Source organism: Pongo pygmaeus, chromosome 4, assembly GCF_028885625.2.
Source record: "Pongo pygmaeus isolate AG05252 chromosome 4, NHGRI_mPonPyg2-v2.0_pri, whole genome shotgun sequence".
In the NCBI taxonomy this organism is placed as follows: domain Eukaryota; kingdom Metazoa; phylum Chordata; class Mammalia; order Primates; family Hominidae; genus Pongo; species Pongo pygmaeus.
Window position 1 is genome coordinate 182213779 of NC_072377.2, and position 17339 is coordinate 182231117.

The window sequence follows — 17339 nt, forward strand, 5'->3', positions numbered from 1 at the left end:
GGCAGAGCTCGGAAGGACTCCTGGCCCCGCCATCGGAAGCTTCCTCTGCCCTTGCCTCTCTTGGAACTCCAGGTCCACCCTGACAAAGCCACGTTGGGCCCCAGCCCCAGTGTCTCTCCTGGCCCAGGGAGCACGTACCCGGATCCTCCTCCTTCACCATAAAGTTGTAGCTGGACTGATTGAAGATGGGCAGGTTATCATTGATGTCCTGCAGGCAGAGACAGGTCTGAGTCCCCGGGATCCAATCTCACCCTCCCCAGAGTCAATCTGAGAAACCAATAACCCCTGTGCTCCGAGGCACGGACTCTACTAGTGCCTCAGACCTCACTGCCCACTTCCCAGATGAGGAAACAGGCTGTGAGAGGAGGGAAGTTGCCCAGGTCACACACCTGGGGTTCAGGGACCTACAGTGGGACCTTGGCCTTACATATCCATCCTCAGGAAGCCCTGCTTGCTTCCTGTTTCTCTGACCACAGCTCAGAACTTGTTCTAGACCCTGCTTTCTGGAAGCACAGTTCTGGGTCCCCACCTGCGGCCCTGCCTGGCCCAGCTTGACTCCCATCTCTCGGATTTATTGTGTTGGCACCAATACCGTTATATGTCCACAAAGGCTCCAAGGCCCACACTTTCCTTTGTCCCCTCCTACCCGTCCCTCCTGCACACAACCGAGCCCGTGACACCAGCTCTGTGCTCAGTCAGAGCTGGGCTCCAGGGACCTGCGGAAGCTTAGACCTGCTCCTGCCTCAGACACCAGCTGTTTTTGGCTCTCACCTCTGTGGCCAGCCCTAGCCCACTGGGCACAGCTGGAGCCCTGCAACTATTGTCACAGCCCGGAGGTGACTCTGCCCTCCTCTGTGTCCCCTAACACTGGCATGTGCTTGGGGGGTGCCCTGAGCACTCCAGCCCTTCCCGGGTTTGTGGGTCACATAACAGGTGTTTGTTTTTCTGAATAACCCTAGAACGAACATTTGGAAGACAACATTCTTGCACCTTAGCTAGATGTCTTTTCTGCTGCTAATTTCCCAGAGATGACATTACTGGCTCCACGCACAAGACCAGCTGCATTCTCAAGGTTACCCTAACTCACAGGAGTGGCTAAGAGCACTGAGTCACATCTTGCTCCACCTCTGCCTCATGTGTGACCTTGACCTCTCTGGACCTCAGTGTCCTCATCTGCAAAATGGGGTAGTAGTCCCCACTAATAACGGCAATTGTGAGGACGGCTCACAGGGGTGAAGAAACCTGTTCACTCAGGAAATGAAGTTCTCTCTTTGCAGCCCTCCCACCCCAAGGACAACCAGCAAGTCCTCATTCTGTTTCGTTTTCTTCATTTCTGAGGTCTCACTCTCTGACCCTTGTGTGAAAATGGCACATCCCAGTCCAGGGGACACAGGGCTGCTATGTGCAGTGGTGCAGGCTGTGCACTGCACAACCCTATGGGGTGCCATCCACATCACAGACACGACAGAGGTGCACATTTGTCACAATACTGTTCCAGAGGACGGTGCCTTGTGGGCTGGTGGCAGCCTTAGAACCAGACTGACTGGAGTCAAAACCCAATTTTGTGACCCCCAGGCAAGGTACTGAACCTCTCTGTGCCTCAGTTTCTTTTTTTGAGACAGAGTCTTGCTCTGTCTCACAGGCCGGATTGCAGTGGCATCATCATAGCTCACTGCAGCCTCAACCTCCTGGGCTGAAATGATCCACCTGCCTCAGCCTTCCAAGTAGCTGGGACTTCAGGTACATGCCACCATGCCTGGCTAATTTTTTATTTTAGTAGAGATGGGGTCTCGCTATGTTGCCCATCCCAGTCTCGAACTCCTGGGCTCAAGCAATCCTCTCACCTTGGCCTCCCAAAGTACTGAGTTTTTTGGCATGAGCCACCGCAACCAGGCCCGCCTCAGTTGCTCAATCAATAAAATGGTAATAAACCGGGCTCAGTGACTTATGCCTGTAATCCCAGCATTTTGCGAGGCTGAGTTGAGAGGGTCGCTTGAGGCCAACAGTTCGAAATTGGCCTGGACAGTAAGTGAGACTCTGTTTCTATGAAAAATAAATATTAAAAATTAGCCAAATTAGCCAGGCATGGTGGCACATATCTTTAGTCTTAGCTACTTAGGAGGCCAAGGCGGGTGGATCGCTTGAGCTTGGGAGTTCAAGACCAGCCTGGGCAACATGGAAAAACCCCATCTCTACAAAAATAAAAAAATTAACCAGGCATGGTGGCATGTGCCCATAGTCCCAACTACTCAGGAGGCTGAGGCAGGAGGATCGCTTGAGCCTGGGAGGTTGAGTCTGCAGTGAGCCATGATGGTACTATTGCGCTCCAGCCTGGGTGACAAAGGGAGACCCTGTCTCAAAAATAAATAAATCAATAGATAAATAAAAACAAAATGGTAATAACCAGCCCGACCTTGGCGGATGCCCTGATGTGCAGTAGACACCAGCAATGCTGATTTTCACCCCTTCCCTTTGCTTTTCAATGGTGGCAGGGAGACAGGAGGGTTTCAGGTGGGACTTTATGAGTGACAATTAGAGCTGATATTCACTGATACTGTCCATAGGTCAGGCACTCTACCAAGCACTTTCCATTCATTAACTCACTTAATCTTTAACCTTTTTCACCCGTTTGATAGACGAGGCGCCTGAGTGCCTAGGGAGGCTGAGTAATTGCCTGGGGCCATACGAGTGAGCGGGATTGTAACCCAGGCAGGCTGGCTGCAGAGGGCAGAAGTGTGACTCAAGCTGGAGGGGCTGGCTATCGGCTTGGGAGTCCCCTGGGCCCATCCTGGCTAAGCCAGGACTTACCTCCACAGTGATGGTGACATTGACTTTGGTGCTGAGGACAGGATCGCCGCAGTCAGACACAAGCACTGTCAGCACAATGCGGCCCTCCAGGGCAGGGTCAATGGCCTCTCTGTCCAGGGGCCCCAGGTTTCTGAGGAGCCCTGTGTCAGGGTCCAAGGAGAAGTTGTGGCTGTAGGGGCCAGGCAGCAGGCTGAAGAGCAGACGGCTGTTGTTGGTGCCCGGCTCATCATTGTCGTGGGCCTGTGCAGGTAAGCAGGGGTTGGCCATCGGCCATCGGCATTCCCAGCCCCCAGCCCCTCCGATGCAGCCGGACCCTCCTCTCCAGCGCTGGCCCACGCAGGCAGTAATCAGGCCTGGAGTCCCTGGGCCCATCTCCCAGCCCCAGTTTCCCATCTCAGGTCAGCAGTTTGCAAGAGCTTCTGAGATCTTCAGCACTGAGGCCATTCTTTCATCTCACAAATGGCCACTGTGGACCTACATGCCCAGCCCCGTTCCAGGTGCAAAGAAAGAATACAGCCGTCATCAAGACAGGCCCTTTTGCTACTGATATTCTAGCAGGAAGAGGGATACGGGGGCAGGAAATTGTAGACATTCAAAGAAAGTTTTAAACTCATAAGTGTGAAGTCCAGCAAGATTCTCATTTTCCCATAATGACTACTTCAATGCTATATACATATTTTTTCTTTTTTCTTTTTTCTTTCATACAGTTTCGCTCTTGTTGCCCAGGCTGGAGTGCAGTGGCACAATCTTGGCTCACTGCAAACTCCTCCTCCTGGGTTCAAGCGATTCTCCTGCCTCAGCCTCCTAAGTAGCTGGGTTTACAGGCGCCCGCCACCACACCAGGCTAATTTTTTGTATTTTTTAGTAGAGACGGGGTTTCACCATGTTGGCCAGGCTGGTCTTGAACTCCTAACCTCAGGTGATCCACCCGGCTCAGCTTCCCAAAGTGCTGGGATTACATACAGGCGTGAGCCACCACGTCTGGCCTTTCTTTTGTTTTGTTTTGTTTTCTTTTTTTTCTTTCTTTTTTTTTTTTTTTTTTGAGGTGGAGTCTCGCTCTGTTGCCCAGAGTGGAGTGCAGTGGCATGATCTCAGCTCACTGCAGCTTCCAATTCCTGGATTCAAGTGATTCTCCTGCCTCAGCCTCCCAAGTAGCTGGGATTACAGGCATGCACCATCACACCCAGCTAATTTTTGTAATTTTAGTAGAGATGGCGTTTCGCTATGTTGGCCAGGCTGGTTTCGAACTCGTGACCTCAAGTGATCCACCCACCTCGGCCTCCCAAAGTGCTGGGATTACAGGCATGAGCCATCATGCCCGGCCGTCAGTGCTATATGTTTTTAATAGCTGATTCTTCACCCACTTTGTATGTCTGTGAGTGCATGTGTGTGTGTGTGAGTTGTGTGTGAGTGCGTGTGTGAGTGCGTGTGTGAGTGTGTGTGTGTTCCTGCCCTGCCAGGGCCCTGAAGGCATGCTTGGTTTGCCTTTGGGGTGAACCAGCATGGATAACACAGCGGGTTCCTCTGTGCCGCCAGGACTTTGCAGGTTCTGTTCCCTCACCCCGATGCCCCCCACACCTTCCCTGCCTGACTCCAGGCCAGGTTGGCACTTTCTCTGGGCCGCAACATAGCACAGGTGACACCGCTGGGTGACTGTCTGACACCCTCTTCCTAACTGGGAGCTGCTTTGGGGCAGGAACGGTGGTGGACTCATCTCTGAGGACCCAGGGCCCAGCCAAAGACTGGGTAAGTGCTCAGCAAACGTGGCCTTGAATCCAGAGTGGGACCACTCTGACTCAACCAATTCTTTCCTTCCTCCCGGCCGGTCTCCACCTTCAGCTCCTCCATTTCATTCTGCTGGGAACTTGTTTATTACCTGCATCCTTTGAAAGCAGCTGGAGATGTTTTTTTTTTTCCAAAAGCCTCATCCTGTCTGCTCATCCCTTGGTGCCCTGAACTCAGGCCAGTTAATTCATCAAGTGCTTCCTGGGGCTCACGCTGGGCACCACGGTTACAGCGGCCGACCAGAAATGCTCCTGTTCCAAGGAGCTCACAGACCAGGGGAGAAGTGCCAAGCAGGACGAAGGAAAGGCCAAGGCTTCAGGGCCAGAGAGGTCTGGGCTGCAGCCCCAGAGCCATCATTTACTGGCTGTGTAACCACAGAAAATCACTTAACCTTTCTGAGCCTGTTGTCTCCTGCGAAATGGGAACTATTAGACTGCCTGCTTCAAAAGCTGGTCAAGAGATCAGGGATAGGAACATGCTCTGGAAACTACACAGTCCTGGAAAGATGGGAGGGCTCTGTGGCCACCAGATTGTCACTCTGAGGACCTAGTTTCTCACTTCTCACAAGATGCCTCAGGGGCGAAGCTTCCGAACTCCTCAGGACGAGGGAGGAAGCTACTCCCCGGTGTTTCTCTGGAGCCACTAGTGGGTTTTTATCTCATGAACTCTGTGAACCTGGCCACTGATCTCATTTCCCTTTTTGCTTTGGCCTCCACGAAGCTCAGATCAGAATTTGCAGCTTACTCCGAGCAATTCTGTAGCACTGGGTTCTAATTTTACCTTTGTGCCCTTTAACAAATGCCACCCTTATTTTCTCTTTTTTCTTATTTCTTTCATATTTTTATCTTACTATTTATCTAAGCCACCTCAAGTCCTTTTTGGAGTGGGGCAGGTGGGTAAATAAAAAAGAAGTGTATGTTTTTGAGGGATTGCTCTGTGGCAGGCCCAGTGCTGAGCTCCTCACACAAGTCATTAAATTATTCCCCAATGACCCTGAGAGTAAGGCTATAATTTTCTTCATTTCCTGAGAGGAAACAGAGACTCTGAGTGACTGTCTCAGAGCCACACAGGGGAGCCCCGACTTCAACCAGGGCCAGCATGCCCACAGAGCAGGCTTGGTCCCGTCCCCCAGCCGCACCCCCCAGGTCCAGGCGGGCTCACACCTGGATGGCCACGGAGACCTTGCCCTCCTCCTCCTGGATGAAGATGTTGTAGGAGCCGCTAACCACGGGTGCGTTGTCGTTGATGTCCAGCAGGTGGATCTGCAGCGTGGTGGAGGAGGACAGGTTCCCGCCGTCTGTGGCCTGCAGCGTCAGGTAGTACACGGCCTGACTCTCCCGGTCCAGCAGCTCACCATTCCTCACCGTCACCGTCCCTGAGACGGGATCCACTTGGAAGAGGTCTGCCCTGCTCAGAGGGGCCAGGTTCAGCAAACAGAGACACAGGATGCCCATTTCAGTGTGAATTTCAGATATACGACAACAAATATTTCAGCATATCCCATGCAGTATATGCAACATATTCATTATTTTAAAAACTCATTCCTTGTTTATCTGAAATTGAAATGTAACTGAGTGCCTTCGGTCTTCCCCAGCTATTCTATCTCCGCAGAGAGGCAGAGAGGTGGGCCTGGGCCCTGCTCACCCACCTGCCCACGGCCCACCCTGAGCCCTTACCCATTTCCTGGGAGCAGGCTGTAGGTAATTTGGCCCCACGCGCCTGTGTCTGGGTCCGTGGCCTGTGAGGCAGAGACACGGCAGGGTGCTGTGTGGAGGCGATGCACGCACCGCCACCCATGCAGCTCGTGGGGACAGAGCTGTCGTGCTTCCTCACGCAAAGGGAGAATCCCCAGCACACTCAGATTCACTCATGGCCACGCCCATCTCACACATACACACACTCACACACACTCTCACACTCACACATGCATACCCACTTGCTGGGACCCCACAGCCCCACTGTGTCCACATCACTCACGTGGATGCTGTCGGTGACCACAGAGCCGGTGGCGCTGTGCTCTGGCACCGTGAGGATGTACAAGCTCTGGGGAAATGTGGGCCTGTGGTCGTTAACGTCTCTAAGGTGGATGGTCACCATGGCGACGGAGAAGTTCTGGCTGACGGAGTCTGTGGCCACAACCTGGGGGCAGGGGAGGAGGCAGCCGCTGTGGGGCCCAAGTGCCCCTCGGCTTCTGCCCCCGGCACCCCAAAGCAGCCCTCACCTGCACCGCCATCACCGTCTGCCTTTCGTAGTCCACCAGTGCAGACACTCTCACCAGCACCTGAACGGAGGCTGAGCCCGCTGCCCGCTCCGGGGAGACGCTGAAGGCTTCTGCGTCGGGGCCCCCGAGCGACAACAGGAAGGTGCCATTGCTGCCCTGTAAAGGTGGGCTGTCTAGCAGGGACCTCTCCCCCTGCTCTGCCCACCTGCATCTTCCCCCAGTCCCCAGGCTCCTATCCCTGGACGCCCCGCCCAATAAGGTCCCATGGAAAGGGGCTCTCAAAAGACTGCGAGAGAGGGTGCAGGAGGCTGGGCTGGTCACCAGTTCCTGCAAATGCGGACTCGGTAGAAGACAGCTCCCTAGGCACTGTGGGTCCCAGACCTGGGCTGGAGCCTGGACACACACCCCTCACTCCTGTCAACTGTCCCTCCCACCCACCCTTCACATCCCCCACCCCCAGCCCCCACAGCAACACCAAACACCACTCACACCCTACGTCACCCCACTGGCCAGTGCCACCCTTCTGGCCAACCTAACCCCACCCGACGCTGTCCTCCACGCAACATTCCCAGCCCCTCAGTATCACCTAACACCACACACCCTCCAGAGTTACTCATCCTCCAGTGCCACCATGTTACCCACCTCTCACTGCAGCCTCCACTTAAGAGTGCCCTCCCATGGCTGGGCGCGGTGGCTCACGCCTGGAATCCCAGCACTTTGGGAGGCCAAGGCAGGTGGATCACTTGAGGTCAGGAGTTCAAGACCAGCCTGGCCAACATGGTGAAACTCCATCTCTACTAAAAACACAAAAATTAGCTGGGCGAGGTGGTGCACGCCTGTAATCACAGCTACTTGGGAGGCTGAGGCAGGAGAATCACTTCAACCTGGGAGGCAGAGGTTGCAGTGGGCCAAGATTGGGCCATTGCACTCCAGCCTGGGTGACAGAGCGAAATTCCATCTCAAAAAAAAAAAAAAAGAGCACCCTCCCACCTCACACCCTCAGGCCACTTGTCCCAACACTGCTCAGCCTCCCCCAGTTCCCAGGACTACCCAAATCATGGCCGCCCAATGCCAGGAGACCTTGCCAGCCACCCATCACCACGGACAATGATGTTCTACTCAGCATCATCTGATGTTCAACGTCAGCCTCCACTCAGCATGGCCTTCTATTCAGCCCCACACAGATCGCCCAGAGGATGACACTGCTCACCAACACAGGCTTCCAGAGAGCACCCAGCACCCCCATTCTCCGCCATCACACCCTGCACCACCAGCACCGCCACCCAGCACCACATGACACCGTCACTCGATCCAGGCTCCCACTGGCCTCCCCTAGCCACCCCCGCCCACACCCACGCCACCACGCCTGCCTTGTCTGGGTCGTAGACCACCATGGTGAGGTCATCGATGGGGATGCGGGGGGAGGCATGCTCATCCACGTAGCCAGTGAAGTTCACTTGGGCCTCTTCGGGGGTGAAGGTGCAGGCTGGGATGCTGCAGTTGTAAAACTCAGGTTTGTGGTCATTGACGTCCATCACTCTCACTGTCACCCAGATGCTCACCTTGGCCTCCTGCCCGTAGATGTTGAGGTGTGTCTCGGTGGCCTGAGGCACAGAGCAGAGGGCAGAGGGCAGAGAGCCAGTGCTCAGAGAGAGAGATCAAAGGCCAGAGGTTAGAGAGCAGGGTTCTGACAGGGGTGGTGGGGCCTTTGCTCACCGTGACCTGCAGCTGCACCTCCTCATCCTCCTCCAGCAGCTGCTCACGGTCCAGGGAGCCCTTGACCCTGATCACCCCATCTGCCCCGATGTCAAACCAGCCGGGCCGCGTGGAGTCTGGCAAGGAGACAGGCGGAACAGCTGCAACAGCTGCTCCAGTGGCTCTGACGGAGCCCCAGCCCCATTGCCTCCAGGGGCTCTGACGGAGACCCCACCCCAGCCCCGGCCCAGCCCTGGCCTGGGGACACCCCGTTCTCACAGGAGATGCTGTAGATCACGGGGTCATTGACGCCTTTGTCGCCATCCACAGCCTCCACTGTCAGCACCGAGGTTCCCTGGAATGGGGCCTGGTCAGTGCTCCTCAAACGTCCACGCCTCCCGCTTCCACCCACACCCCGCAGGTCCCCCATGCACCTTGGCTGCATCCTCAGCCACAGAGGCCGAGTAAAACTCCCTGACAAACTGGGGGTCAAGGTCAGGCTGGTCCACCACGGAGATGGACAGGAAGACAGGCAGGGAGCACTGGATGATGAAGCTGTTGTTGTACATGCCACCCAAGTCCTGTGGGGAGATGGCCGCCCGTGAGCCAGCGCCGTGGGTCCTAGGCCCGCCTGCCAGCACCCCCACTCACACAGGCCTTCAGCTCCAGCTGGTAGAAAGCGCTCTTGTTGTTGTAGCTGAGGCTGCCATTGAGGACGATGGAGCCATTGGCCAGGATCCGGAAGAGATGCTCACTGTCCCCAGTGCTAGGGATGACCTGGGGCAGAGCAGACTTGGGTCAGGCTCCCTAGGGACAGCCCTGCACCGAGGACCCCATTCTGAGCAACGCAGGGAAGGCCCCAGCTCTGCCACTGACCAGTCACGCCACCGGCACCAGGTCACATGACATCTCAGAGCCTCAGTTTCCAGCTCCAGGAAATGGGGCTGGTGACAACCCTCAGTGGGTTGAAAGGAGGATCCAATAAGATGCAGTCGGCCCTCCATCTCTGTGGGTTCCACATCCACAGATTTGACCAGCCACAGATCAAAACTGTAGCTATGCTCACAATGGTTGTGTCTGTACTGAAGGTGTACAAACTTTTTCCCTTGCCATGATTCCCTAAACAATATAGCATAACATGCTATATTTACATAGTATTTGCATTGCACTGGTATTGGAGGTAACCTAGAGGTGATTTAAAGCACACAGGAGGATGTGTCTAGGTTACATGCAAATGCTACCCCGTGGCATGTCAGGGACTTGAGCAGCCATGGATTTTGGTGTCCTCAGGGATCCTGGAGCCAAGTCCTCATGGATACCAAGGGGCGACTGTACGGTATGTGCCAGGCACGCGATTGGTGCTCGGTTAATGGCACTATCAACAGCAAGTCTGTTTCCATGAGAAATGGGTTTACACACCCCTTATTGTCTGTGGAATTTGGACAAGACCTGGGAGCAGGCAGGCAGGAAGAAGGGTCTGGTCTGCAGCAGGCACCCTCTTTAGGCAAGCCGGCAAGGCGAGGTTTCCGGGGAGGGGGGCTGGTGGCCAGAGGACGGTTTGGGGACCAGGGCTGGGCCAAGGCAGGACCAATGTCCCCACCCCAACGTTCAGGCCCTGTGGGTTGTCTGTGGAGATGCTGCCCCCTGGCGGTCACAAAGGCGGTCGGGGCCCCCTTCACACTCACCTTCTCTATGGAGTACACGACCATGCCTGCAGACCCCATGTCTTTATCCACAGCCAGCACGGAGAACACCACGCTGCCTACGGGCAGGGTCTGAAGGGAGGGACTCATCACCTACGAGCTCAAATCCAGCTCCTCCTCTCCCTTGTCCGTCACTGCCGCCCTGAGCTTCAGTGTCCTCAGCTGTGCACTCATGGGGACAGGGTTCCCCTGTCCTTCCCACCAGGGCTGCAGGTGGAAGGCAGCTGGGGGTGCGGGGCGGCAGGAGGATCTCCCTCCTCCCCTCCCCACACAGCCTCTCCACCACCTGAGCTGGCTTCTGATTTTCGGAGCCCCTCAGAACCAGGATGAGGGATCATTCTAGAGCCCAGCCTCACTGTGCCACTGCACACTCAGACATCCCATGTGCTCTCTACAGTCTATAGCCATGGGTTTCAAACAGCGCTCTACAGAGCTGGAGGCTTCTTTGGGAAGAACTCTGCTCCTGGGCTCCTGTACACATCAACTCTACCTCCTTTTTTTTTTTTCTGAGATGGAGTTTCACTCTTTCGCCCAGGCTGGAGTGAAGGGGCACGATCTCGGCTCACTGTAACCTCTGCCCCCTGGGTTTAAGCGATTCTCCTGCCTCGGCCTCCCCAGTAGCTGGGATTATAGGCGCCCACCACCATGCCTAGCTAATTTTTTTTTTTTTTTGTATTTTTAATAGAGACAGGGTTTTGCTGTGTTGGCCAGGCTGGTGTCGAACTCCTGACCTCAGGTGATCCACCCGCCTCAGCCTCCCAAAGTCCTAGGATTATAGGTGTGAGCCACCGCGCCCGGCCACGACCTGTACTTCCTAATTGTGGCCACGGAGATCTTTGAAAATCATGAATCAGACCACATCACTCTTGTGCTTCAAATCCCCAAGAGTCCCCCCATTCTGCCCAGATCACAGTCCAGACTCCTTCGAGCCTGGGCTGCCACCCGCCTCTCTGACCTGACCTCCTCCTCACCCTCCCCTCCAACCACACTGGCTGAGCTTGTTCCTGCCTCAGGGCTTTGCACCTGTCGTTCCCCCTGCCTGGAGCACCCCTTCCTGGAGCATCCCCTGCCAGCTCCTTCTTGCCATTCAGGTCTCTCTGTTCAGATGCCCTCAACTCAGAGAGGCCTTTCCTGACCCTTCAACCTAAAGCAGCGCCCGCTGCGGTCACTTCCCTCACTTTGCCTTGTCTCGTGCTCATCGTGGGGCTCACCGCCATCTGAAATCCATTCTGCTTATTTTGTTTCATTGGTTCCTGTCTGTGGCCTTCCCTAGAAGGTGAGCTGCTGAGAGTAGCAACCAGGTCCATCTTGCTCCCCAGGTAACCTTAGCACCTAGACAGTGTTGGGTGCTGAGGCATTGCATCAGAGCCCCTCGCATGGCTGTCCAGACCACACGTGTCTGGCCTGGCGTGGGGCCCCCACCTGGAAGGTCTTTGCAGGCACATGGCAATGGAGGTTCAGGAGTGGTGGTATTTGCTGCCCAGTGATCATCAGAGAACCTCCTTTCCATCCATGTAGCTTAAGTGGAACTGTCCCCACTCCTCCCCCTTGCTGCGGGGAAGGCCCATGATGCAGACCTAACCCATGAGAGCCTTCCATACCCCTAAATTGGCTCGAGGACAGCACATGACCTAAAACGAGCCAAGGAAAGTCAGCCCTGGGCTTTGGGCTGGAAAGATTGAGAAAGAGACGGTCTCCTCAATGTGAGCCTGTACTTTCTAAATTTATTTATTTATTTATTTATTTATTTATTTATTTATTTATTTATTTTTGAGATGGAGTTTTGTTCTTGTTGCCCAGGCTGGAGCGCAATGGTGTGATCTCGGCTCACTGCAACCTCTGCCTCCCAGGTTCAAGCAATTCTCCTGCCTCAGCCTCCTGAGTAGCTGGGATTACAGGCATGCGCCACCACACCCGGCTAATTTTTTTTTTTTTTTTTTTCAGTAGAGACGGGGTTTCTCCATGTTGGTCACGCTGGTCTCGAACTCCCGACCTCAGGTGATCCGCCCGCCTCAGCCTCCCAAAGTGCTGGGATTACAGGGGTGAGCCACCGTGCCCGGCGAGCCTGTACTTTTATCACCACATGAGAGACTTGCCTCTCGTCCCCCAGGATGGAGGCAATAAGAGAAGCAGAGCTGAGAGGAGGAGAGAAACTCAAATCATATCTTGATGTGATTTGAGTACCTGGATCCAGCCATGCCTGAAGATATGATTTCAAATCAAATTTCACGATATGATTTGGCTCAAATCAAATCAAGATATGACTTGAGTACCTGGATCTAGCCATGCCTGAAGTCTGAGGTACCTCTAAATTTTTTAGATACATGAGGCCGGGCGCAGTGGCTCACGCCTGTAATCCCAGCACTTTGGGAGGCCAAGGTGGGCAGATCACAAGGTCAGGAGATCGAGACCATCCTGGCTAACACAGTGAAACCCCGTCTCTACTAAAAATACAAAAAATTAGGCGGGCGTAGTGGCGGGTGCCTGTAGTCCCAGCTACTTGAGAGGCTGAGGCAGGAGAATGGTGTGAACCCAGGAGGCGGAGTTTGCAGCGAGCCGAGATCGCGCCACTGCACTCCAGCCTGGGCAACAGAGCGAGACTCCGTCTACATGAAAAAAATCAACTCCCTTTTTTTTTTTTTGCTTTCATCACTGAAAGAATTCCTAACCTGACTGATTGCAAAATATTGCTGTAACCGTTGTTTGTGGGGTTACAGCCCCCTGGCTTTGGTTCTTGAAGCTGCCCCTGCTAGGAGAGGCTTTTCCCAACCCTGAATGCCTCACTGACTGGCTCTGGCTCTTCCTACTCTGAGAACCGCTTTGGGATGCCCCCTGCCCCACAACCACATTAAGGCAGGTGTCACCTCGTTGATGCTGGTGGAGAACACGGTGTTCTGGAAAATGGGTGCGTTGTCGTTTCTGTCTTCCACAATCACCAGCATCTCCCTCTGCACCTGCAAGTGAGAAAGCCCAGGGGACCCCAGAAAATAGGATTTAAAACACCAGAAAAGTTGCAAGTATCGTACAAAGAGCTGGTGTCCTTCATCCAGATCAACCTACTGTTTGGTCTCTCTTTCTCTCCATATGTTTTTGGGGGCTTTTTTTTTTTTTTTTTTTTTTGTAGAGACCAGGTTCTCTCCATATGTTGTTTTCTGAACCATTTGAAAGTAAGTTGCAGGCATCATTAGTTAATTTGTTTTTTTTTTTTTTTTTTTTGGACAGAGTTTCACTCTTGTTACCCAGGCTGGAGTGCAATGGCGTGATCTCATCTCAATGCACCCTCCGCCTCCCAGGTTCAAGCGATTCTCCTGCCTCAGCCTCCTGAGTAGCTGGGATTACAGACATGCACCACCACACCCAGTTAGTTTTTTGTATTTAGTAAAGATGGGGTTTCACCATGTTGATCAGGCTGGTCTTGAACTCCCGACCTCAGGTGATCCGCCCACCTTGGCCTCCCAAAGTGCTGGGATTACAGGCGTGCACCACCACGCCGGCAGTTAATTTTTTAAGTATAAAATGTGCCAGCCAGCCAGGCGCAGTGGCTCACGCCTGTGCACTTTGGGAGGCCAAGATGGGAGGATCACTTGAGCCCAACAGTTCAAGACCAGCCTGGGCAATATGGTGAGACTCTGTCTCTACAAAAAATTTTAAAATTAGCTGAGTATGGTTGGTGAGCGCCTGTAGTCCCAGCTACGCTGGAGGCTGAATTAAGAGGATTGCTTGAGTCCAGGAGGTGGAGGCTGCTGTGAGCTGTGATTGCACCATTGCACTCCAGCCTGGGCAAGAGTAAGATCCTAACTCAAAAAAATAAAATAAAAAGTTGGAAAAAAGTGCCGGTCCTATCACAGGAATGTGCATTTTTGCTTTGTTTGCCATAGTATAAAGCCGTGAACAACTATGTGAACACCAGAGGGGACCAGCTTAAGAGCAGTTCCCACCCTAGATACAGACGTTACAAAAATTGGGGATTTGTATGCAGACCCAGAGACAGCTCTAAGCTCAATCGCTGAGTGGGCAAGGCAGCTTTCAAGACAATATAGACAGCTGGATTCCACTGGGTTTCAGAAAATGCACCAAGAAGTACATGGAGGCATGTACCTCAGCGCTGAGGAGTGCCAAAGCACACAGTAACGGTCAACACTTCAGTGGGAGTGAGCTGGAAAGGATTTTCCAAGGGGACTTTAGTTTTATCTATAATTTTTTTTTTTTTTTGAGACGGAGTCTCGCCCTGTCACTCAGGCTGGAGTGAGGTGGTGCAATTTCAGCTCACTACAACCTCCGCCTCCCGGGTTCAAGCGATTCTTGTGCCTCAGCCTCCTGAGTAGTTGGAATTACAAGTGTGCGCCACCACGCCCAGCTAATTTTCGTATTTTTAGTAGAGATGGGGTTTCTCCATGTTGGCCAGGGTGGTTTTGAACCCCTGACCTCAGGTGATATGCCCACCTCAGCCTCCCAAAGTGGGAAATAAGAGTGTAGTTGCAACATATTCAGCCAAAGTAGTTGAGAGTGATTTTGCCTCTGGAGCCCTGGGGTGGAGAGGCATCTGGCACTTTTCTAATCAATATTTATATATATTAATAATACATTTAATTTATAATTAAAATATAACCAATATATTTATATGTAAACAAAAAAGCCCTCATATGATATAAATAATATATTTATATAATTTAAATAAATTTTAAAAATACTAAAATCTTGGTAATATCATATGACAAAGAAATGGACTAGTATAATCTCGATATAAATAAACATTAAATTCACTGTTAACTGGGGCACTGTCCGCTTGCCGGAGGTGGGGACACAATCAGGAATAGACTCTTGCAATCCCTTTCTACCCCCTGCACCTCCCAACTCACCTGGATGTAGGGGTCGCTCACGGAGATGGTGACTTTGAATGTGTAGAGTGTCTGCAGGAGCCAGAGAGAAGGGGCCGGTGGTGAGCCCCTGCTGGGTGGGAGCACAGGGGGTGCCGCCACCAGGACGCAGGCTCCCGGGGCCCTCCCAGCACCCCCTCCGCGTCCCGTGCCCTCTCCGGCTGGTGCTCTTTACCTCGTAGTCCAGAGCGCTGGCCAGCTTCACTTCCCCGGTGTCCGAAGTGACAGAGAAGAAGAAGGCATTGGGGCCGCTCATCCCATAGGTCAGAGGGTCATTGTCCTGGTCTTCAGCTACCAACCAGAAGGCCTGGGCACCTGGGGATGGGACAGGGGCCACCCAGGGTCCACAGCCACCCTTTCAGTGCTGGTCTGGCCAAGCTGGCTGTGAGACTGGGCTGGGCGCCTGGCTGCCCTGTACACAGGCTCGACTTGCCATCTGGGACCTCCCCAGCCCTCAGGGCCCCTGTTCCTCCGCAAGCATTCCAAGGCCTTTGGATAGCAGCATCCTGACTTCCCTTGTGCCCGGTGACTCGAAGGGCACTGGACACAGTGCAGGGGGCGGGGGCTGTACCCAGGCATCTATCCCTCCCCTTGCAAGCCTGTGGCCCTGCCCTCTCCAGAATACCGAGTTTCCGTGACACAAGACTAGACGTGGCTGGCGTGAACCTTTCCAGCTGAAGCATCTGGGTGCAGACTAGAGCTTTAGAGAGCCTTCCAGGACACCCCCTTTCTGCTCAAGTGAGCCAAAGCTGTGTCCAGTCTGCTGCTGGTCTCCTGAGAGCCCTAACTCTTGTACTGCATGCCTGAGCACAGCAGCAGGCTGGTCGTCCACTCCCTAGCCTGAAAGGAACTTTTTACAGATTCATCAAACTCACCCTATCCCTGAGCCCCCACCTCCTTTACCCATCCAGCTTTTGCTCCAACACCTCTACTGGCCCCGCTATTCATTAGCAAGGACTTTCTTCTTTTCACGAAGATGCGTTTCCCTGGAGCTCTGCCACAGGGCTCTGAGGGCTTCTGCCACTGGCATGGGAGCCTATGTCCCCTGATAGTTTCATGGCCCACAAGAAAGTTGAATTTCTTTTAAAAGCAGAAGGCCAGGTGTGGTGGCTTACATCTGTAATCCCAGCACTCCGGGAGGCTGAGATGGGGGATTGCTTGAGCCTAGGAATTTGAGAGCTGCCTAGGCAACATAGCAAGACCCCCATCTATACAAAAAATTTTAAAAATTAGGCCAGGCGAGGTGGCTCATGCCTGTAATCCCAGCACTTTGAGAGGTGGAGGTGGGCGGATCACTTGAGATCAGGAGCTCGAAACCAGCTTGGCCAACAAGGTGAAACCCCGTCTCTACTAAAAGTACAAAAAATTAGCCAGGCCTGGTGGCACGTGCCTATAATCCCAGCTACTGGGGAGACTGAGGCAGGAGAATTGCTTGAACCCGGGAGGTGAAGGTTGCAGTGGGCTGAGATCGCACCACTGCACTCCAGCCTGGGCGACAGAGCAAGACTCCGTCTCAAAAATAAATAAATATAAAAATAAAAAATTAGCCAGGTGTAGTGGTGCGCAGTGGCTCATGCCTGTAATCCCAGCACTTTGGGAAGCCGAGGTGGGAGAACTGCTTGAGCCCAGGAGTTTCAGACCAGCCTCAGCAATGTAGCAAAACCATGTCTCTACTTTAAAAAATAAAATATTAGCTAGGCATGGTGGCGCATGCCTGTAGTCCCAGCTACCTGGGAGGCTGAGGTGGGAGGATCGCCTGAGCCCAGGAGGTCGAGGCTGCAGTGAGCGTGACCTCACCACTACACTCCAGCCTGGGGGACAGAGCCAGACCCTGTCTCAAAAAAAAAAAAAAAAAAGTCCTGTACAGTCCTCCCTCTCCAGCCTCCATGGGATAGACATGAGAACAGCACTTGCCTATAGGGAGCAGAGATTGACTAGAACTGGACACAGGGAACTTTCTGGGGTGATGGAAATACTTTCTCTTGATCAGGGGATTGCTTGCACAGGTTTCATATTTGTCAATACCCCTTGGTGTCTCTTGTTTCATCTGGCAGCTTTCGATCTTCCTGGATTCCATTTTGCACTGCAACAAAGGCTGTGGCTTGTCCCCCAATATCCACTTGTCCCCCTTTTCTGAGAACAATGGAGCCCCAGATTTTGAGCTGGGCACACGGCCAACCAGAATGAAGACCACATTTGCCAGGTTCCCTTGCAGCTAGGCGTGGGTCTGCGGCTTAGTTTTGGCCAAAG

The 17339-nt window shown here is 53.5% G+C and overlaps 1 protein-coding gene across 4 annotated transcripts in view; it reads right to left on the reverse strand.

Annotated features, from left to right (window-relative positions):
- The window catches only part of CDHR2 (cadherin related family member 2), a 54393-nt gene that overhangs the window by 11579 nt on the left and 25475 nt on the right, over positions 1–17339 (reverse strand). For all 4 annotated transcript variants that reach the window (XR_010126464.1, XM_054487168.2, XM_054487169.2 and 1 more), the window contains exons 4-18: positions 15265–15404; positions 15072–15122; positions 13077–13166; positions 10195–10284; positions 9161–9286; positions 8944–9090; positions 8789–8864; positions 8531–8646; positions 8185–8418; positions 6815–6970; positions 6571–6732; positions 6270–6331; positions 5757–6000; positions 2809–3048; positions 139–208 (exon numbers count right to left, since the gene is read on the reverse strand). Coding sequence is in view for 3 of the 4 variants with exons in the window: in XM_054487168.2 (XP_054343143.1) it covers positions 139–208; positions 2809–3048; positions 5757–6000; positions 6270–6331; positions 6571–6732; positions 6815–6970; positions 8185–8418; positions 8531–8646; positions 8789–8864; positions 8944–9090; positions 9161–9286; positions 10195–10284; positions 13077–13166; positions 15072–15122; positions 15265–15404 (2004 nt within the window). In the remaining variant the exon portion in view is untranslated. The remainder of the gene's footprint in view (positions 1–138; positions 209–2808; positions 3049–5756; positions 6001–6269; positions 6332–6570; positions 6733–6814; positions 6971–8184; positions 8419–8530; positions 8647–8788; positions 8865–8943; positions 9091–9160; positions 9287–10194; positions 10285–13076; positions 13167–15071; positions 15123–15264; positions 15405–17339) is intronic.